The 23,649-nt window shown below is 40.9% G+C and overlaps 1 protein-coding gene across 1 annotated transcript in view; it reads right to left on the minus strand.

Annotated features, from left to right (window-relative positions):
- GRIPAP1 (GRIP1 associated protein 1) overlaps positions 1–23,649 on the minus strand; it is a 192,830-nt gene that overhangs the window by 134,323 nt on the left and 34,858 nt on the right. Inside the window, 5 exon segments of the mRNA XM_082262827.1 lie at positions 4,191–4,403; positions 6,469–6,564; positions 18,519–18,653; positions 21,707–21,799; positions 21,950–22,027. Of these exon segments, the coding sequence (XP_082118953.1) occupies positions 4,191–4,403; positions 6,469–6,564; positions 18,519–18,653; positions 21,707–21,799; positions 21,950–22,027 (615 nt within the window).

A 23,649-nucleotide genomic window follows, 5' to 3' on the forward strand; every position in this document is an offset into this window, starting at 1 on the left:
GGAGCGTATTGCGTCCCGCGATTTTGTTTGCACGATGTTGCCGCGATTCGGCGGGCGTAAATCTCGGCAACATCGCTCGGCGTTTGGGGGGCTATTGCAAATCAACGGGCAACGCTAGGCGTCCCGCGATTTGCAATAAATCTCCGAATCGCGGGCGGAACCGTGGCGGTTCTGCCCGCGATTATAAGCTGACATGTGAATGCAGCCTAACTGTGCTGCTTTACAATTAAAGGGAAGAACAGCATATATAGGCAGCAAGCAAAAACAACTGTCCCCATGGACACATAAAAGTACAATCTATAAATAGAAGTTATGTAAAGTAAACCTTTCAGCTCATTCCTTCAGTCTGTTCTAAAACAACTGCCAAACATTTACTTATATTTTCTTGCTGACAGTACCGGATTTAGCGAAATTGGTTACGTTTTTTTTTATTTTGATTTTCTCTTTTACATTTCTGTAGTTTAGTTTTGATGCTGCACATCATTTTATGGACTGTTTCATTTTTACTGAAAGATCTATTTTGCATCCATTAGTCGCTGGGCATTCTACAACAACAAATGAGGCACTTTGGGTAGAATTTATGGATAGATGCAAATCTAAAATTGAACAGAATTGACCTTACTACCATCTTGCAGTGTGTGCTGTGAACTTCTCCCTCTAGTGGTCCCCTATACTGCATTCATCAGCATAAAGCATGCACCCAACCAGGCCTAAGATGTATACTCAATTGAATAAAAAAAGATGACACCTATCATACATATTCAAAAAACCATTGATGCGCTGGGAAAACTAGAAAAGAATTACAAACCCAATAAAAAGTATGAAGCCATAACAGACAATCACAGATGCATGTATTTTCCGCCACTGCTTCTAAAGGGAACCATATACTATACAACCGGATTGTACAATACCCTTTAGATCCAACAACTATGTTATATAAAGGCTTGTGCAAAAAGATACAAAATTATTGAAATGTATAGGTTTGTCCTCATATTACATAGTTTTGGTAAATTTAAATGTGATTGTTGAAAGAGTATCAACGTGCCTTACTAAAATATTATATTTCATAAATACATTTCAGATAGGGCCCATTCTACGATGGAATGTGGGCTCTTGCAAATGACATTAATGAGCCATTTGACACACCTCATTCATACACCCTGGACATCAGACAGCTGTATTTTGCATATAGACGACAGACAGTGATAGGCGTTTACATGTTAAACACCTTTTCATTCATTCATTTGGACACTTAACAAGTTAGGCTTCACATAGAGATGACAGACAACACCTGAACACAATTGACAATTGCTTACATTCACACATCAATACAGCTGAACACAGACGGATCGGCTCTCCCAAAAAACACAATTTCAGACACAAGACACCTCATATTGACACAGATGTATAGGGAACACAAGGACCTTTTCATGTATTGTTTTCTGTGAGATATGTTCTATTGTTAAATTGACCCATGAATTGTAACCAGTTTCAAGCAGTTTTTGCCGCCCAAATTTCCTTTAAATGTGTGAGCGAAACTTGAAATAAACAGATGTGTCTACGCTCTGCTTAAGTGCTATGTGTCGTCACACCTCCTGGCCGGAAGAGAGAGAATTCACTATACAGGGGAGATTGGGACTGAAGGGCCGTATATCATCTTGTAAATTGCCTCCTGACAAAATTGAGCTAACAATTGTATAATCAGATTGTAGTGTGTATGGCTACCCTTAGGGGACCAGGACATATTTTTAAAGTGGCATACAGTAAGTTCTCCGATTATTCAACACTTTTCTGGTGGGAAAACACTCCTTCACTGCTCATGCTTGCCCTGTTGGGTTATATTCACCACTGTCTGCCAAACACATGGGTTTCCCTATTTTGACTTTCAATACATTTTTATTGTATTTAAGAATACAGGTTATAACATGAAAAAGCTTGTAGATATGAACAATGCATTATGGGTACTAGAATTATAGCCACCAATAATGCCATTCCACATATAAAGTGATTGTAAAGCTTTAAGGTTTTTCATCTTAATGCATTCTATGCAATAAATGAGTTGTAAAGTCAGAAGGTTTTTTTTATCTTAATGCATTCTATGCATATGCATATATAAGACACACCCCCTGCCACCCCTGTTAAAGGAGAATTAAATAAAAAAATTAGTTAAATCCACAAATGCTATTTTTTTTCCCACTACTATTCCTTTATACTGGCTTTTGAAATATACAAATGCAGCAGTTTAGACATGGGATGAAAGGTTAAGCACTGTGCAACACTTCTTGAAAAATAAATAATGCATTTCATATACAAGTATATAGATCAGAACAAAATGAGTGACAAATGAGGAGGAAAGAGGGTCAGAGGGACTTTGTTCCAAATCAGGGACAGTCCCTCGAAATCAGGGACAGTTGGGGGCTATGTACTTACTTGTTTTAAACGTTTTTTTATTTTAGTTATTTTTTTTACATTTCTTTAGTTACTTCCTGTTTTTTTGCCTAGACAAATGATGTCAAACATTTTCTTTGGGTTTGGAGTGGGCACCTAAAGGACTGCTTTCGTCCAATTTATTTGGGACATTTGGTTTTAGCGCCGCAGTTATTACCCTACATACATCTTAGGAGTCTTCAGGAGCAGAGGGGAGGAGAGAAGGAGGGTTTTCCCAGCTAATCACACTCCCTTGCAGGCATGCCTGAGCTAAAGGCAGATTCCAGGAAGAAAAATCTACATGAATCATCTGCCCATTCTCAAGATGGCCACGGTCAGAAAATGCTCTCAACATAATAAAGTATAGAGACATGGATGGATAGGGGAGTTTGCTTTGAATATTAAAATGAATTAACCACTTTACCACTAGAGGATTTTGCGGTCTTACGTCTGGGCCACTTTTTGCGATTCGGCGCTGTGCGAATTTAACGGACAATTGCGCGGTAATGCGACGCTGTACCCAAACAAAATTTATGTCCTTTTTTTCCCACAAACAGAGCTTTCTTTTGGTGGTATTTGTTAACCTGTGCAATTTTTACTTTTTGCGCTATAAACAAAAAAAAGAGCAATTATTTTGAAAAAATAACAATATTTTTAACATTTTTTTATATGAAATTCCCCCCCAAAAAAATGTAAAAATCTAAATTTTTTTACATTTTTGGCCAATGTGTTTTCTGCTACCTATGTTTGGTAAAAAAAAATCACAATAAGTGTATTTTGATTGGTTTGTGCGAAAGTTATTGCGTTTACTAACTAAGGGAAAGATTTTTGTCATTTTTGGTGTTTTTTTTTTTTAACGAGTAATGGCGGCGATCTGCGATTTTTTTTGCGGGACTGCGACATTGCGGCGGACAGATCGGACCCTTGACTGACATTTTTGACACTTTTGGGGGTACCAGTGACATTACTGCAGTAATCAGTGCTATATATATGCACTGTTACTGTAAAAATGACACTGGCAGGGAAGGGGTTAATTTTATTGGAGAAGGAGGGGTTAATGTATGCCTGGTGCTTACTGACGTGTGTGGGGGGAGGTGACTGAGTGAGTCAGGGACAGATCGGATGTTCAGCTATGCTGAACACTGCGATCTGTCACTCCCTGTCACTTAGGAGATCCGCCTGCTCTGTTTACACAGGCGGGCGGATCTCCAAACTAGATTCCCCGACGATCGGGGAAGAGCAGCGGCGATCGCAGCCTACAGGGAGGAGGAGTCTAGCGACGCAGCCTACAGGGGGAGGAGTCTAGCGACGTAGCACTACGTCGCTAGACGATAACGAGCCACATTGCTGCAGTAGCAGCAATGTGAGCAGACGTTAAGTGGTTAAATAGTGTTATTGGTTTGTGGTGCTCATATGCAATGAAGTTCCGCTTTAATGCATAAAATGCATTAGGATAAAAAAAAACATGTGCCTTTGGAACCAATTTAAGCTTCCAGTTTATCTAGTTGGACTGTCACATGAGATGAAAGGTAGAGAAATGCATGCTCCACCATACCCAGAAGGGCCTGGTAGTTTCTTTGCTCCCAGCACCTTAATGAAGAATCAGGGAGTTAAAGGAAAGGATGCAATTTTGGGTAGAGGAAGATAAGAGAACCCATTGATTTGCCCTGCTTTAAAAGATCTTATGGTTAAGAACAGCCATAACACTGGAAATCTGATGTTAAGCATTGCAAACGTTTCTGCCTTAAGCTCTGCCTACCTACCTTCTCATCTCTCAGTTGTCCCCTCAGGTCCTCCTCGCCACGGTTTTTCTCTTCATGAAGCTCCCTAAGTTCTTTCTCATATTTGGCTCGAATACTCAGGACCTCCTTCTCATGCTGGAGCTTAATATTCCCCACCTCTTCCTTGTGCCGAGCCTTCTCCTGCTGCATCTCAATAGCCATTTCATCCAGCATGCCTTTTCTCTTATCTGCACTCTATAGAAAGATGGAGAATGGGTAAGCAAAGATAGAAAGCAGGCCGAGAAAACCATTAAAAAGAAAATAAAAATGTTATTTCCACTGCAAAATAGATTGAAGATCAGCTTGTCGTAAATAATTTTAATAAATGTGCTTTTTGTTTTAGCATCTATTTAAAGTTAGTTATGTTCTATGTAGATGAATGACAGCCATCGCTTATCTTCGTTCATGTAGAAACTCCATGTTAGTAATGCCTTATAGTGATTGTGTGTACTGGTAAGCTGGTGATAAACGGCTCTAATTTCAGCCATTTCCCACTGAACTGGCTGAAATTCCATCCATGGATGATCCCATCAGCACCACCCAGCTCCACAAGCTTTAAATGAAAAATTAGCGGCAGAACAGTCAATGCTTCTTATCAGATGCGGTCACTGTCGAGGAATTCAAGCAGCCACAGGGGTCACAACGGACTAAATTCAATAGCTGGCAGCAGCGATTCCTCCATAAAGTATATCTAAAGGCAAAACCTTGTTTTTTTATTCGTTTTGGATAGATTGGAGAGGGATTAGAACACCTGTCAGGTTTCTTTCTTGCTGTCTGTACCCCGTTAGGGAAATTTACCTTCCTTACTAGTCCTGTTTACCATTATCTTCCAAAGTGAAAGAAAGGAAAATCCCAAAGCTTTCCCCAGAACATAATAGTGGGGATATCTTACAATGGGGGGACACTAGTGGTGACTCTAGTCAAGAACTCCCTCAATTTAGAAAGATTTTCTCTCACTTCTTTTAGCTATGAGACAGGAAGTGAAGGGAAAAATCTCTAATGGGATACGAATGGTAAAGTAAACCTTACGGGGGTTTTTAACCACCCCCTTTACTCTATCCAAAAGTTTTACGCCAGCCATAGGTTATGTGAATTTCTCTCCTGCAACCATGGTTGAGTGTTGATGGTGAAATCCCTCCCGCAAAGCTACTGTGGTCACACATACAGTGAAAATTGCTGGTGGCTATAGTCACATGTAAAAATTCAACATGCGGGTTGTACCCAAGTCAGTTGATGATCGACTTGGGTACAATCAGCCTGCCCATAGATGGTTCAAATCCTGCCCAGTCCCTGCTGAACCATCTATGGCTGGCTTTACTTTAATACTGTTAACCATGGATGGAGGAAATTAACATATTCCTCTCATTCAGCCTGCAAGCTGTGTGTATAGCTAGCCTTAAAGCGGAGTTCCAGCCATTTACTCACCTGTCCAACGGTCCAGCGATGCGGCCGGCTGAAGCCTCAATCCTCTCCCTCGGCGCCGGCATCACTGCTGTGGGCACCCGGCTGTTACAGTTTGCGGCTTCACAGCCGGGTACCCACTGCGCATGCGCGAGTCGCGCTGCGCGCCGTGATTGGCCGGCAATCTTCTGGGACCTCTGACGTGTCCCAGAAGATTGCAGGGAGGGAGGGGGAGAGGAGATCTTCCGCTCAGGGTGCCGCGGCGCTCCGAGCAGAAGTGGGAGCGGGTACCTGTCAAAACTAGGTACCCGCTCCCCCCCCCCCCAAAAAATGACATGCCAAATGTGGCATGTCGGGGGGTCAGGACTCCCTAAAGCGGAAGTTCCACTTTTGGGTGGAACTTCGCTTTAAGCTGGGTACATACAAGCCAAGTATCCAGAGACATTTGCAGTTTCAAAAAAAAAAAAAAAAAACATCAGACATTCGGCCCATGTGTATGTCGGTCTGTCCAACAGAAGCTGACAGTTTGGCCAGCTTCTGTTGGACGAGCATGCTGGAAAACCAGCACCCGGCCGACTCCTGATTAGCGCTCTCAGCCAATGGCAGAGAGCACTGTATGGAGTGTTCTGGCAGGGGGCCGTCCCCCTGTCAGAAGACAACAGCTCAGAAGGGGAGATTGTTACACTAATGTTGGATGGTTAGTACAGAGGCTCAGACCAGAGCTGTCAGTTTTTGTCTAAGTTATCATGCAGCAGATTTTCCATGGAACACAGTTTTTTTTTCCCCAAGGAGGCTAACAGCAACAACTGAAATTGTTCACTCAAATGAAAATATAGGTTTCCTTTTAGGAACTCCATACCTTTCTAGCTTCATCCAGATCCTGCTGTAGCTGCTGAATTTCCTGTTTCTGCTCCTGCAGTTGCTCCAGGAGACGGCCATGTGCCCGATTGGCCTCCTGTTGAAATAGAACATAAAGAATATTTACCATACACATAGTCAATATGTTAAAGCTGAGCTTAAAGTAACCGTAAACTCTGGTTTAAATAAAAAATATATTTTATGCAACTATGTGTTCTTAACTAAAAAAAAAGGACCTTCTACTGCACTAAAGCACATGGATTATGTGATTTTCTTTCCTGTAACCAAGGGTCAGTGTTGATACGGGGATCCCTTTTTTTTTTTTTTTTTTTGCTGCTGTGATCTGACTTCCTGTTAGAAGGTGGTTATCTTTGATCTCCATGTTTCCACTGTTTGTAGGGACATAGCCACCTCTCTTTCTTACTTCCTAGATACACTAGGCATTATAAACAATGGGATTTAAAGTGTGCATAAAATAGTTCACATAACTATGAATGTGTACTGCTTATTTCAAACAGTACTGAGGGGCGAAGGGAGAGGTTCAGGAGCATGCGGATGGTGTTACAAGGAGGAAAAAACACAGGTCCATTACAGCGGTATTAAAACCAAAAGCCAACATTTATTATACTGCAGCTTACCAATTCTTAGATGTGATGGCTGCTTTAGTGTTCTTTTTTTAAGATTACTTCCTTTTATTTTCACTTGGTGATCCTGTCAGTAAAGCTGGCCATGGACGGTTGGAACCATTTATGGGTAGGCTGAATGTACCCAAGTTGATCAATCCATCAACTTAGGTACAACTAGCCTGCCGCATTCAGTTGCGATTACCGCTAGTGGCTGCTATAGCCACAAGCAATAATTACTGTCTCTCCCGGCGGGGACGGCTTCCTCTGCCTTTCTCTGCCGAGAGCAGACAATTGCTTGGCAGGAGGGATTCCCCTGTCAGCACTGTCTGTGGTGATGGGGGCATTATGCAAATTTATTTCCAGAGGTTGCAGGAAAGAAATTTGCCCAAGTCTGTTGCTTTTCAACAGAATAAGCCTTTCTGCAGATGTAGCAGTTAAGCTTAATACACACGGGTTGAATGTTGGGCGGCCTCTGCCAGTTCAATAGAAACCGTCCGTCATTCCGCCCATGTGTATTGGAGTCGGGCCGGCTTCTGTCAAAGGGGCATGACAGAAAAAGGTCTGCAGACCAGCTCCCGTTCAGCGCTTTCAGCCAATGGCAGACAGCATTGACCGGAGTGTTCTGGTGAGGGGGGGGGGGGCAGTCCCCCCTGTCAGAACACAATAGAACAGCAGGGGAGATCACAGTACTAAAGTTAGATAGTTAATACAGTGGCTCCTCCTTAGCTGTCAGTTTTTTTTATTTCAGCCCACTGGGTTGAACGAAAAAAAAACTAGTGTGTACTAGGCTTTAGTGGGTTGAGACAAACCATTCCATTTAACACTATCAGGGGTGCTTGCAATAGATAGGTTTTATTTATTTATGAAACAACTTTTTACCAAAAGGAACAAAACAGTTGCTATAACTGCTTATAAAGTGTAAGCTGGAGTTTTGTTTAGTTTATATAAATCTGTTAGTACATCTAACACAACCTTCCTCCCCAGACTGACAATGCTGTCTAAAGGTGTCTCTATTGCTCCTTCACCCAAAGCATAGGCACCCTAATACTGGATGTGTGTTACTGGCCAGATCAACAGGTAAAAACAGAGGGTAAAAAGTGTAGAAAAACGTTTGCAGCCACTAAATCTAATGATTGGTAAGCTGCAATATATTACATTTTTGGGTTTTGAGAATAAGAACATTGTTTAGTGTCACTTTCAGTGAACGACTAAACGAACACATTAAATCAGGGCTCAACAAAGCCCAGGTGCCAGGTCGCCATGGCAACCAGAAATCGAGTCTCGGCGCCTGGGCTCTGGCCAGCCCATCCACCGCTGCCAGTGGTACCAGACACAAGTCACTCCTCGGGCTGCCGCGCACTGAGCTCCTCTCCTTCTTTCTTCCCTTGGGTGGGCAGCCTGTCGGCCTCTCCTCTCAATTAGCTGGAGCATCCCACCCCCTTTTGGCCATCCCCCCAATCAGGAGAGAAGCTGGGGATGGCAGCTTCTGTGATTGGCTGGTTGGGAAGATGATGAGGACAGTGCGCGGAGGAGCCAACAGTGAGCCCCGGCTCTGCTCAATGGCTGAGAGTGACCTGACCGAGCCCTGCAGGGAGGGCAGCCTAAGATGGGGACTGGGATCTGGCAGAACTCTACTCTCCAGGTGAGGAGACACCTCAGTGTAAAAGGAGAGAGAGGAGTGTATTAGTGTGCGGGGGACACTGTGTGAGAGGAATGTATGACTCTGACCTCATTGTCCCAGCAATAGGGGTACTCTGCATGATGTGTATTGCATTTTTAGGACAGGCAGCATAGAGACTCACCCCCCTCCCATTCCCCATTGGAACAGTCTCTCTTTATGTTAGCACCCCCCTTAGAGACCCCCACCCCATTAGATCAGAGTCCCTTTGTTAGCAACCCCGTTAGATCAGAGTCGCTTTATACTAGCACCAACCTTAGAGACCCCCCATTAGATTAGTCCCTTCATATTAGCACCCCCCTTAAAGCCCCCCCCCATTATATCAGAGTCCCCTTTTATCAGTGACCCCCTTTAGAGATCAACGGTTGGCCATCTCTATCGCCGAAAACAAGCCCTGCCAGTAAAAAAAAAAAAAACTGGCTCCTAACTTTTTTTGCTGGCTCCTAGATTCAAAGAAAATATGTCAAGCTCTGCATTAAATAAACCAGGGAGAACTGTTTTGCTTGCAAAACATTTGTAATTGTGTTCACCCAGTAAACCCTACTAGCCAGCAAAACCATCACAGTATTAGTTGTTTGCCCTCTGCTATCATGCAGTGCTTGGTCTCCATTTACTATTAATCATCTTCTAGTCTAATCCACGTCTACTTACTGTATCTCTTTCTGTGATGTAGCAATGAAGGCATCGCCACCTCATCTCAGGCCAGCTGCCTCTAGGTCTCCTACTTACACCAACACGGTCAGTAAAAAAAGTTATATAAATTTTCCCCAAGTAACATCCACTCAAAGTTCTGTCAGAGTGCAGATCTCTTCTCCATCATTCAACTACTCTATGTACCTCCAGAGTACTAATTTCTCCTCCGCAAAAGTTATCGCATTGCTAGCTAGGTAACAAACCCGCATTTGCTATACTGCCCAGGACAGCCAGAATGTAATCACTGAACTACATATCTGTTACTTATATACATATGTACAAAATGCAATACATTCATGCATTAGACAATGGCAGGAAAACATCAATAGGACAGATTTATTACATAACCGCTTGTTAACTCCCCTTACACATATGCACTGCAGCATTGCCTGATTGTCTGCTGGCATGGGTCCTTGTTCTGACAGACTGGGGGCAGCTGGGTAGGGAATCACAAAAGGCTGATTGGGACAGGAAGTAATGGGAAATCTCCCACAGACACACAAAAAACACCTGATTTATTTCAGCAGAGCAAAGAAGGGTTAGAGCTTCTGACAATGTTAATATTGCTCTGTCCCGGTGAGAACCTCCCCCCTATATTCTTGTCTGGATGGAGTTGGGCTTTAATGTTATGGCAAGAGAGGGTCTTCTCACTTCATTACACAGATCTCCACAAACAACAATTACCTGGCTCACATGGTGTTACTCTGGCCATATACATTTCAAACTGATTATTCAATCTGCTAATCAAATCTATATTACAACCTAACCCAGCAAATACCAATTGTTATTTAAAGCATACTGTTGGACAGGTTAATTCGGTTGGTAAGCAGACTGGTTGGTGAGTTGAGCTGGGAATTTTTCTGGTTTTGTCTTTCATGCGTTTGCCCTTCCATGTGCTCCTTGCTGTGAAGGGCAGTTATAGATGGGGGCAGGGGGCATTTCATTGATACTGGTGTAAATATTGATAAGGGGAACACTGGACACCTTTGCTGCTATTGCGCTGGTCGTCCAGGATGTCCCTGTCCCTTTAAGGAGGAATGGGCTACCTCCAGGCCCACCTGCCCCTTATCTATCCATTAGAATGCATGTGCTCCCACTGTGAAGGACTCTCATACATTTAGAAGGGTTAGGACTGCAGGTAATACAGGGTGCAGTGAAGTGGCCTTGCAGCTTATGCATGCGCTTTCAAATGTGTGCTAACTAAACCCCTGTTTTTTACGCATACTGTTAGACAGGTTCGTTCGGTTGGTAAGCAGACTGGTTGGTGAGATGAGCTGGGAATTTTCTCTGGTTTTGTCTACCATTTGTTTTTTTCCAATATTCAGTCACGTTTCAAAGATGGAAACAATCATATGGGTTGGACATTTACATATATTTTGGCAAACGATAATGTACAAGAATGATTCTCCCAGCATTATTTGTATCAATTTCAACTTACAAGAAACAAATCAGCCAATTGAAGCACAAGATGGCTGTTTTCACTGTAGATTTCAATAGTTTTCAACTGACTTTTAAGATTATAAAAAAAAAAAAAAAAAAATCTATAACTAGTGTTGTACTGATTTTTAGGGAGAACACCCATGTATAACCGTATTTGTAGGGAAAAGATCACCTGATCACGCCCTAATCATTTTAAGGAATAGTTTTTATGATAGTGCATAATCATTCTGAATATGCAAATCCATATGGGTCCTGAGGAAGCGGTACATCTGCGTAGGGCTGAAACAATGAATTCCCTATAATGGATTATGAAAATGGTTGTCAACTATCTTCATAATCTATTAGTTGGTCAGTCAATTAGTTGGGCTGCATACCGAATTATACTGCATACAGAATTAATACATTATTTGTTTTCATATCAGAAAATACAGTGAAGCACACATAGAGCATAGTACACCATCTATACATGTTAGTATACACAGTGCAGCACACATACAGCGCAGTACACCACCCATGCATATCAGTAAGTGCATGAGAGCTTGCGAATGTGAGGAGTATAGCCTCATAGGACATCTCGTCCTGGGCAGGAGAAGTGAGTGATTCTAAAAGGCAGAAGTTTTTTTGTTACCTTGCTATAGGGGCACTCTATACTATAATTATATATATATATATATATATATATATATATTACTTTCACTGTTTCCCAGGATAAAGTATCCCCTATAGTAGTGATTATCTGCTTTTTTTTTTTTAACTATAAAAGGGCTAATTTTTGTTTTTTTAACCCCCCATCATAACAGGTGATAAAAAAAGCATGCTGCTGCTACTCAATATCCTATGCTGGCCATACACGTATCAATTTGAGAATGAGAATATTTGTACGAAAATTCATTTTACATTCGATGAATGAACAAATGTTGTTAGAAATTTTCACTTGCTTTTAACATTGAATTTTAAAATGCATGAAATTTCTGAATGAAAACCACATACACTGTCTGAAATTGTGTGCTGAATGAAAGTGGGTGTTGGTGCTGCCTAGGTGGTTGATTGTAGTGGGGGCAGAAGCAAGACCTTTATACTCACCACAGATTCATAACGTGGAATTATATAAGAAACAATTCCTGCAGCAATGGATATTTTTAGATATATGAACAACAGAACAATAAGTGTCCGGTTCACACTAGGGCGACACGACTGCCGTCGCCCGTGCACCGCGACTTTGGCGCGGCTTGCAACAACTTCACATAATGAAAGTCAATGCAAGTCGCTCCGAAATAGTGCAGCGACTTGAGTTGCTCCTATTAGAACGGTTCCAATTGCACAGCACGGCCTGCTACTTGTCAGACGACCAAGTCAACTGACAAGTCGGAACAGTGTGAACCGGCACTTAGGTTGGAGGATGTATTTAATCATGATTATGTAGTTAACAATCAAGACATGGAAAGTATTTTTAAAAAGTTGAAACACAATATGGAGAAACAATTGAGAGTATGGTGAGACATAGCTACCCTTGAAATGTATATTTCTCAAAAAATCACTCCAAGAAGATTCAGATGGGACATATCCCCCAATGATGGCATACATTTTTTTCACGGTCTGAAATTGTGCTCGACTGAGAAAAGTTTTCTGTTCTGCTCCTTCAAATTTTGCTGTCACTGTGGTCGACAACGAACATCAGTTTGACCCACTAATGACTAGAGAATCAAACAAACGTTCTTAAAATAAATTTTTTTAAGGAAAAATTTGTTTGTGTATGGCCAGCATAAGTGACAGCAGGCGCAGGTAGCTTGTATCAACTATGCCTATGCCAAGGGAGTCTGTCATGCATAATATTATATTACAATCCTATCTGAAAATGTGCAAAACAGGTTTAGGTCTTTTTTAATTTTTTTTTTTCTTTAAAGAAAAATTTTGATCTCAGAGTCTGATGATATGTACCGGATTCAACCTTTAATCGTACATACAGTATATCTCTTACATATAGTTACATAGTAGTTGAGGTTGAATAAAGACAATAGTCCATCCAGTTCAACCTGTGTAGGTGTGTGTGTGGACGTATTCATTTCTCATACCCCTGAATGTTTTGATCCTTGAGATGTACATCCAAGAGTCTTTTAAAAGTAGCCATACTCCCTGCAGTTACTACTACTTGTGGTAGAGAATTCCACAATCTTGTAGCCCTTACTGTAAAGAACCCCCTCCGCTGCGTAAGGTTAAAATTCTTCTCCTCTAAATGCATTGTATGGCCTCGTGCCCTCATGCATTCATTGCGACTGAACAGTTTTTTTTCTACATTGAGATCACCGTTGAGGTACTTGTAAATTGCTATCATGTCCCCTCTCAGGCGTCTCCTTTTCAGGGAGAATAAATCAATCCTGTTCCAGTACTGCCGTCTATATCCTTTTGTAAGATGGTGGAACAGGCTTCGTTCAATGCCGGATATCCAGCTGAATGATGTATAAGAGATGGCGTCAGCGCGCCGTCCGCACCTTTGAAAACGGCTTCTAGGACGAAAAGTCGTTAGGTCACGGCGTGCTGACGTCATCTCCTGAAGCGTTCCAATCGAGCGGATGTGCCTAGCCGTCCGGCCGGCGGCTCTTGCATGCGTTTTCTGTTCTTAAGAAATGTGAGTGTCTTTCTTTTAATATAATAAATAGTTGTTATGGTTTTACACTATTGGCGCCTTCCTCCTTTTTATATTTGTGATTGGTCCATGCTGTCCATCTGGTGGGTTTGCTATCTGGCCTGACTTCTGGTATACTGAGGATGACCCGACATCACATCTGGTTTTTCTATCACCTATGCTGAGTGCTGGTGGGAATTATCCGGTCTGACTTCTTGTTCCTAAAACGATTTACAATCCTGGTTCGGTAAGGGGGCCCAATTTGTCGATGTTGGCGGCTTTGGTTCTACTCAACTTTTGGTGCTATCAGTCATCTTTAGTTCGGTAAGGGGCTCACAAATCGGTGGTGGTTTAAGTTCAACCTCTATGCTATCTTCTCTTTGTCACCAAGTATTGGGAAGAGTCCCTCTGTGTGTTGGTTCATGAACATATAATATCTCTGGTAAGCCGCTTCACATCTGGTGGTGGATACACTTTCCTTTGATCCAACTTGGTGCACTTATAGGGTGTATAAGATTAAATTTGTTGTGAGGGTATTATGCTATGGCGTCCTCTTTCTTTTTTCCATGACTTCACGCCATCCAACCCCGTGAGTTATATCTGGGATATCTTCAATCAAATGTTTTGGATTCAATACCCTGCATTTATTAACCATTTATCTGGTAAGCACATTTCCTAAGGGAAGTTTGGATTCATCATTGTGCTGACCCATCAATTCCACATTATTTTTGATTTATTTTGACTATTTAATCACATCACTTATACTTTAGTATGAGGAATTAAGAATCTGATATCTTCAAATTTTAGGACATTTATTTGTTCTTTAATCACTGAACGCGATTTATATATACACAATACCTAGGGGAGTCTGGATTCCTCATTGTGCTGATTTGATTAATTTTACATTTTTTTGGATCTTCTAAAGAGACTTTTTGAACACTTTATCAATTCACAATATTATCAGGACTTGATTAACTGTAGGGCTGCAACTAACGATTATTTTAATAATCGATTAGTTGCCGATTATTTTTTCGATTAATCGGATAAAATAATAAAAAAACTCAATATGCCTTTTTTTTCATTTATTTAAAATAATAATGAGCAAACAGAGTGTAAGTGCCGGTTCACACTTGTGCGATGCTGGAAGGCTGCGTATTCGCAGCCTGTTCCCGCGTCGCATCTGCACAAGAGGCAGTTCACACTGCCGTATGCGATACGCAGGTGGTGTCAATTAAATGTTAACGACACCCCCAGTTTGATCGCATATCGCAGTGCGATCTGACAGTTCGCACAGGATCGGATCGCACAAGTGTGAACCACTGTGCGATCCGATCCTGATGCGGCTGAAAAAAAGGGTCATGTGCGACTTTGTGCGGGTGCAGTGCGAATCAGCGCACCCGCAGTAGTGTGAACCAGCACTTAGTGCCGGTTCACACTTGTGCGGTTTGCGAGATCGCATGTAATTTGGAGCGCACTGCTCCTAAATTACATGCAATCTCATGTGCGGATGCGAGTTCAGCCATACACTTTGTATGGCTGAATTCGCAGCGCATCCGCAGCAAACTCGCACATGAGGCATTTTTTGAGCCGCATCAGGATCGGATCGCACAGTGGTTCACAGTTGTGCGATCCGATTCTGTGCAAACTGTCAGATCGCACTGCGATATGCAATCAAACTGGGGGTGTCGTTAACATTTAATTGACACCCCCTGCGTATCGCATATGGCAGTGTGAACTGCCTCTTGTGCGGATGCGATGCGGGAACACGCTGCATATTCGCAGCCTTCCCGCATCGCACAAATGTGAACCGAGCCTTATACCAAAACTTTTTTTTTTTTTCTTAATTAAGCTCCTATATACTGTAAATAATATAATAAATGCTTATCTAGATAAGAGTTAATATTCCTTATAAGGTGCAATATTATAATAGAAAAATAAGTGAATAAAAACATCCATGTCAGCCATAGATATGAAATAGGCAGCATAGAAAGACCACCTATATGTGCTATATGGACGTTTTTAATCACTTATTTTTCTATTAGAATATTGCACTTTATAAGGAATATTAACTTTTATCTGGAGAAGCTTTTATTATATTTTTTGGCGGGCTGCATTGCACTGACAGTCACAGGACACTGTAGCTCTAATCTCGGCACTCACGTTCTGCTGCTTCTGTCCTCTTTTCTGCCTCACCTCGAGCTGCTGACTCACTGACTCAAAGGCAGAGAGGAAAGGAGGGGGGGAGGAGGGAGGAGGGGGGAAGTCACGGAAGTGCAGAGCTGTGAGAGAGAGAGACAGTGAATGCAGCCGTCGGCTTCACAGAGCAGACAGCTCGCTGACAGGCGGGGAAACTTCACAAAGCAGCACAACTAATCGACGGAGCAACTAATCGATAATGACAATCGTTGACAACGATTGTCATTATCGATTTAGTCGATTAGTTGTTTCAGCCCTAATTAACTGATATCTATCTTTGGGCATTTATTTGTTCATCAATCACTAAGCGCGACTTATATTTACTTAGAATAAATCAAGCGCTTGTGAGCGCTCTTCATAATTAAGGTCCTCCAATCCCTTCTTCTGTCTGTTATTCTCAGACTGGATTAGATATTTTGTTCCCTAACCTTATAGCTGGGCATTTATAATTTACCACTGCATATAGATTTTAAATTGTCTTTTTTTAAACTTTACATATTAACTTAATTATACACCACCTTTTTTTTTAAGGTTTTTATGCGATTCATCGATTAATCTAAACAATTGGCCAACTAATCGATTATGAAAATAACCGTTAGTTGTAGCCCTACATTTGCGAAACGTGTAGACCTTTTCTTAAGGATACAGATTGCTACACTGTGATGTAATAAATACATGTGTCATTTTGATGACATTGATGGTGGTAATGAAACCTTTTAAATTGTGCTAACTAAAAAAAAAAAATGTATGTACTAAATTAAATTTATTAAAGAAAATAAAGGTTGTTTTTATATACAATATAATGTTCTTATTGGGTACAGTAGATGGTGACAATCAGTGGTATATTTGAAGCCCCAATTCCTTTTATACCTTTTTTCTTGTGTTCTGAACAGTCATTTATTACATGCTATCAATCATAGTGATCATGGATTGGATGAAACATCAATGTACGGTTAGCATTAGCCAATGTGACCCATGATATTCACTGATACATAATACTCATTCCAATATAAAAAAAATACTCATTCCAATATAAAAAAGATGCAAACAACAAAAAGCTGTAGCATCTGCAACCTACAGATAGAAGTCAGGGATGCAAAAAACAGCACTAAGAACGATATAAGAATAATATACATATGGTGCTGGAGAAATACAAGAGACTCAAAGTAATATATCTAATAAATAGTATACACTAAAAGTCCAAAAAAAGGTCCATAAATTCAAAGTTCTATATGAAGATGGCTCAATAGCGATAGAGACAGCACCCCATAGAGTGAAGCAGAGACTCTGTGGAAATACAAAAAGACAACACAAGGGGTCGCCAGACAAAGTGTAGTATCAAAGTGATTGTAAAGTCTCTTTTTTTTTTTTTTTTTTTTGTTAAATAACAAATATGTTTATACTTACCTGCCCCGTGCAGTTGGTTTTGCACAGGACAGCCTGGATTCTCAGGTCTCTGTGTGTTGCTCCTAGCCTCACCCAGCTGTCAAGTGACCCCACAGCAAGCAGGTTGCTATGGGGTCACCTGAGCCGAGTTGCAGCTCCTTAATGCATAGAATGCATTAAGATAAAAAATCTTCTGACTTTACAACTCATTTAAGAGCAACTAACATGTGTAAAGATAAGCAGGCTTGTCTAATAATCCATGACAGGGTACGGCATAGCTCCCAACTGTCCCTGATTTTGAGGGACTGTCCCTCTTTCCTCCTCATTTGTCCCTCTCATTTGGTCTGATCTATATAGTTGTAGATAAAATGCACTTTTTAGCTTTCAGAAAGTGTTTCCCGGTGCTAAACCTTTCATTCAATTTCTAAATTGCTGCATTTGTAAATTTCAAAAAATTCTATTTTTTTTAAATAATTCTGCTTTAAGGGGTGGAGGGGCAGGGGGCGTGTCCTATACCTACATACTTTTGCTAATAGGTGTCCCTCAATCACATGAGTATGCATATAAGTACACAGATCTACCCTGGAAGTCGCAATGCAACAGTCCTGGCCCAGTCTGCTGCAACACACGTTAGCTGTTCATTGTCTTTTTAATAAACAAAGGTGATCTCAATACTGCACTTAGTCAGGTGCCCCCTTGTGTTTCTCTTTCATAAAACAGCACTGAGATCCTATAGAATCAGATGCATATACTGTATGTAATATGTTTACTTTCTTGTTGTTTTTTTCAGTACATTGTAAAAAATGCAGCAATGCTAAAAGCCTTTTGAAATTGGTTTTCTACTTATTAATTACTACTTACAAATCTCCTACATGTGCACCATGTTGAGAATAGATGAGCCACATGCTTCTGATAAAGAGCTGCTGGGTGGCCCCAATATATTTAATTGATATGTGATCAAAAGATTGATCTTTGCAGCGAGCTCCTGGGAGTGCTGATGACATGTTTTATCTATTTCAAGACTATGGTCTCCCTTTCTAAACAGCATTGATCAGCTATGTCTTCTGTGTAAAACAGTAGCCTTGCAGTTGCTGGAACTGCTTGGGGAAATGGGGCTGCTGTATCAGAATGCTGAATAAATGCTGAGTATTTCAAAAAGCCTTAAAACGTTTTATATTTTCCATTTATACACAGGACAGCTTATTGCAGCTGTTTGAGTCCTGCTTCATATTGCTGCTATATATGGTTTCACCCAAACACTGATCTCACACTAAGACGTTGATTGGCTCAATCACCTACTAGCTTCGCAGTAGGAAGTGTTACTTTCACAGCTGGAAAGCTCAAGATTGTGTACAGCCAGCACAAAGCCAGCTTTAATAATGCAGAATTTGTCCCAAATAACATCCTACCTGCAGCTGTGTTTTCAAATCATCCCTTTGCTGCAGCAGAGCTTCCTTGTCATTTTGCTGCTGCTGGATTTCTGCCGTCAGTGCTGCATTCTGGTCCCGCAGTAAACTCAGCTCCTGAGTCCTTGACGTCTGAATCTGCACATAGAGAAAAAGTTAATAACCAATATTTGATGAGTTCCCTCTGCCATCATTAACTACAAATTAAATGAGGCAAGGTACAGACAGCAAATCACAGGTAGGCCCTATTCACACCAGTGCTTTACTCTGGTAAACATCTACTTTTATGATATTTCTTATCACTGATACGAAGTCTGTTTACCATGTATCCACATGCAGCCTAATGCCTCGTACACACGTACTGATCGTCGGCCGACCGATCGGCCGTCTTTTGTCCAGGGCTGTCCTGTCCGTGGAAAAGTGCAAAAGACTGCACAAGAATTTTGTCCGCCGACTGCAGAAGTGATGTCATGTGATGGTTAACTTTCCCTGTGTTTTTTCTTCTCTGAGCATGCCCAGTCTTGCAAATCTGCTGATTGTCGGCCGAATTCTGTACTGACTGGCGAACAATCGGCCATTCTGGTGTTGGCCAGCAAAAATTTTAATGCCTGCATGACAGATTCTTTTTGGCCGAAAGTGCGCTGTCGGCTGTCGGAAGCATCATACTAACAAGCCTACAATCGGCCGATCGGTCGTCGGCCGAATCTTTTACGGCCGACAATCGGTACGTGTGTACGGGGCTTTACTCAACTAAAGTACTGCATGTTGCAGTTTACATTTATAACAATATTTATTACCGCAATATGTGCAAAGATACATCTTAAAGTGTATCTATGATTTTTTTCTTTTTTTGGGTACCAGTTTGGATAGAGTGGGAGGAGTTCGAACCCTGGTCAGATTTTGCATTGCTTTGAGGGGGTGATTTACTAAAATTGGAGAGTGCAAAATCTGGTGCAGCTGTGCATGGTAGCCAATCAGCTTCCACATTTTTTTTGTCAAAGCTTAAATCGGACCTTCAGTCATTTTTTCACCTTTCTATCTATTAAATCTTCTGCCCTTGCTGTTTTAACTTTGGATAGTAAAACATTTTTTTCTGCCAGTAAATACCTTATACAGCCCACTTCCTCGTTCTTGTCTGGTAATTAGCCCAGGCCTTGGGCAATGACATCAAGCACAGCTCTCTCTCTCTCTCACTCTTGTGTAAGTTTACAAGCAAGGGAGGGAGGGATGAGTCATAGGAGAGCCAAAGAGAGCTGCAGAGCAAGCAGTGGTGTGAATGTGTCGTCTGTATACGTGTGTGTCTGTAACTATGTGTATGTGTGTCTGTGCAAATCCAGGAAGTGAAAAAGCAGTAGCTTCAGATGCCCACAGTTAAATGGCTGCAGCCAGACCTAGTGGAGGGAGATTTCTGCTGCATAGTTTGCAAGTACAGAATCACAGTATATATAAAAATATGCAAAGTGGTTGGAGGGGAGCTTCAGAACGGTAAATATGTTATTACAAATTATGTGAGCAGACTGCAGTTCCTCTTTAATTGAACAAGATGAAGTTAGAAGTTGAATGGCTACCATGCATAGCTGCACCAGATTTTGAACTCTCCAGTTTTAGTAAATAAATCCCTGAGTATCCCCCTTCTCTGTTTGTCCTGTTAGCCACTATCACCGGGTCAGAATGTGATAAATCCAAAATATCATAGTTGTCATGGAGCAAGAATTGAAAGGAAAGCTTCCAATGCGGATGCATCTTTGCTGACAACTTACTGTGGAGACATTTCTTCGGATTCCCGTTATGATCTCAGGACAAAAAGTGAAGGGAAATCTACCGAATAGGGAACAGCCAGCAATAAAAAAAAATAATATGTTTTTTTACAGTTGGCTTTTCCATTCCTTACTCTATCTTTAAACGAAAGAAAACAAATTGTGATTTCATGCACTTTTGAGTGGAGAGGAAATATTTTCTGTGAACGTTCAGTACTCTTAGAAACATAAAAATACAAAACATAAGTATATTAATAATGAACAAGATAAAACAGAATAACAGACAAAAAAAAAAATAGCACAGAATATGAGTAAGATAGAAAAGATGATTTATACAGGTTTTCAAATGCATAGGTGTAAATAAGACCTAACAGTAGATTCATAGGACTCCTTTTTATAATGCCTTGTTGTTATACAGCCTTAAAAAAGAACTCTAGTACCAGTAAAAAGAAGAAACGTTTTTCCATCTGACAAGTCGCCATAATTTCTCAATATAACAAGTTGATTTTCCTACTCATAATCAAAAAGCAGCTGACAAATCTGAACTCCAGACACATAAAATACACAGATTAGTGCAGCTTTATAATCATTAATACAGACTTTAATCCTTTTTTTTTTTTTAATGCAAGCAGTGTAAGTACCCAAATTTCACTTGGTATTAGCCCTTGCAGTCCCCAGAGTTCAAGGTGTTGACTTGGCCTCCAAATTCCCCCACATTGCAACTTACAGGACTTAAGGGATCTCTTACTGATGGTTTGGAACCAGATATCAGAGCACACATTTGGAGTGGAGTCCATACCTTGACAGGTTATGGTGGTTCGTCATAATGTTATGGTTGATCAGTGTATATAAACTATTGTTTTTCTAGAAATAGAAGGGTGTCATGATATTTCTCTAGATATGTGTAGTGTATAAAGATAATCTGTAAGGATTTAAATATGAAAGATGCTTTTGCTTGCTTGCTCCAGGTAAATGACTCACTAAGCAATGAAGGATGAAGATGACCGGCCAGACCTTCAGAATAAGTCAGCAATGACAGTTCCCATATGACAGACCTCAAAGGTTCCTTCTAATTGAGTTCTTCTTTAAATATGACTGTTATGTCTGCTGTCCAAAACTGCACCCAAAAGAACTTGTTGATATAATTTATGTCTGTTCTCCAAAACTGCACCCAAAAGAAATTGTAGCCTTATGGATCAGATCAAAATTTCATTTATATTTTTGTACTTTTACTTTCCATTTTAGCATGCACAAATAAAGTTGCCATTTTTATGAAGCGATATTGATGACATTTTTGCATCCTAGATAAGTATTAGTAACCTGCTAAAAAGGTAAATACTGAATCAGGCCAGAAATGTGTGTATGATTTTGCACACATCTGATGGGTGTAAGGGCAAAACCAATGATTGGCATGGTTAATGGATGGCAATGTACCTGTTCCAAGGCTGCTAGGTTGGTACGGAGGGCATCGTTCTCGGACAGAATGTTGTCCACCTGCTCCTGGCTCTCCGCACTCTGCCAAGCTACCTATACGCGATTGGGCAGCAGGCGCACAGAGGAGCAGGGATAATTACAGGTCCCATGACAGGAAGAAAGAAGCCAAAGAGAGCACAGAGTTTAGTAACAAAGGCAAAAGAAAACAAAAACTGCAGCGACTATAACCAGAAAATGACATACTTGTTCCTGAACACCTTGCAAGGCCCGATCATGGTCCTGCTTCAGGCTCTGGATCTGCTCTTTCAGCTCAGCGCAACTCTGCCAATAAAGAATATATAATAAAGATCAAAAATGAAAAAAGAATTGCAAAGCCTTGATTAAATGTTTACCAGCATTTATCAAAGTGTCTAAAATAAAAGCTGTCTGTATCACCCTACAGCACTCAACCATATTTCTGCTTTTATTCTGGCATCTGAAAAATGGAAGAAAAATAAACAAGTGGAGCCTGGCTGATGTAGTAACACAGTCAGTTCACATTTCAGACTAATAACAGAGAACTGCAGTGTCCCCTCAGCCAGCTCGTGGGGAGTTTTTACAATGAATTCATGATTTTCTGTTTTTTTTTTTTTTATCTTTAAGGCACCTTTCACACTTGTGCGACTTCAAAGTCGTGCGATTTAACCGCGATTTTGATGCAACTTTTTGCCGCGATTTTGATGCGAGTTTGACTGGGCTTATAATGTCTTTTACTCAAAACGCATCAAAATCATGCCAAAAGTAGTGCAGGGACTACTTTGAAGTCGGTGCGACTTCAAGTCGCACAGATATGAATGGGGCTCAATGAAAATAATGGAGAACGACTTGTCATGCGATTTTGCAGTCCCAAATCGCATGACAAGTCGCACAAGTGTGAAAGGGGTCTAAAACAAATTGTGACAAGCTGAAAAATATGTGGCAAATATGCCACATAATGCAACTAAACAACAAAAGCAAAGCAATTTGACACATTTATTACACAAAGTGCGACATTCTGATAAATCTGTTGCATTTCAGCTATAGCCACTGGCAATAATCGCATGCTTAAAAACTGACATGCTGGTTGCACAAAATTCTATTGATGGATCGACTTAGGTACAATCAGCCTGCCCAAAGAGAGATCGCATCTAGACTGGTCTCTGCTGAACTGCCTGAGATTCTTTCCATCCATGGCCGACTTAAGACAGATCTGCAAACTGCAGCAAATTTACAGACGCAAAGGCAGCGACTTTATGTCCCCCATCTCGGACAGAGTGTACATATGTTACATTTTCTGCCAGTTTTTTGTTGTTTTTTTTTTTTTTTGCGATTTGTAACCCCATTGAGGAGTATTGTCCTAGTAACACCCAAAAAAAATTAGAGGAAGAAATTTCCAGGACAGAAAGGCACAGACTGCAATAGAAGTTCCAATCCTTCCTTGCTCTTTATTTTTGTGTTCCCCATGGATTCATTTCCCTTCAATTCTTGCCCTTACAGAAAGGGAAAGGAAATTCCCCGGTAAGGAAACAGACAAAGTAAGCTTTGGCTAAAGTTACGATTTAGGACTGCAGTATAGTCCACTGGCCATCACTGACATAGACTATTAATAGATGCAGTATAAGCTGGGTCCCGCAGAAAGAAGTAACTATGGGGCCAGAAAGTTGAAAGGCCCCATTAAAGTGGTCCAGTGTGGGATAAATATACGAAAGAAAGAAAGAAAGAAAGAAAGAAAGAAAGAAAGAAAGAAAGAAAGAAAGAAAGAAAGAAAGAAAGAAAGAAAGAAAGAAAGAAAGAAAGAAAGAAAGAAAGAAAGAAAGAAAGAAAGAACGAACACTTCCTGCTGTGACCCATGCAATACTACTGATGATAAACTGCAAATCTAAAGCAGAGATACGGATGTAACTGAGCTGTAATTGAGCTGCCTG

Source organism: Pelophylax lessonae (assembly GCF_965119305.1).
Source record: "Pelophylax lessonae genome assembly, chromosome: 7".
Taxonomy (NCBI): Eukaryota; Metazoa; Chordata; class Amphibia; order Anura; family Ranidae; genus Pelophylax; species Pelophylax lessonae.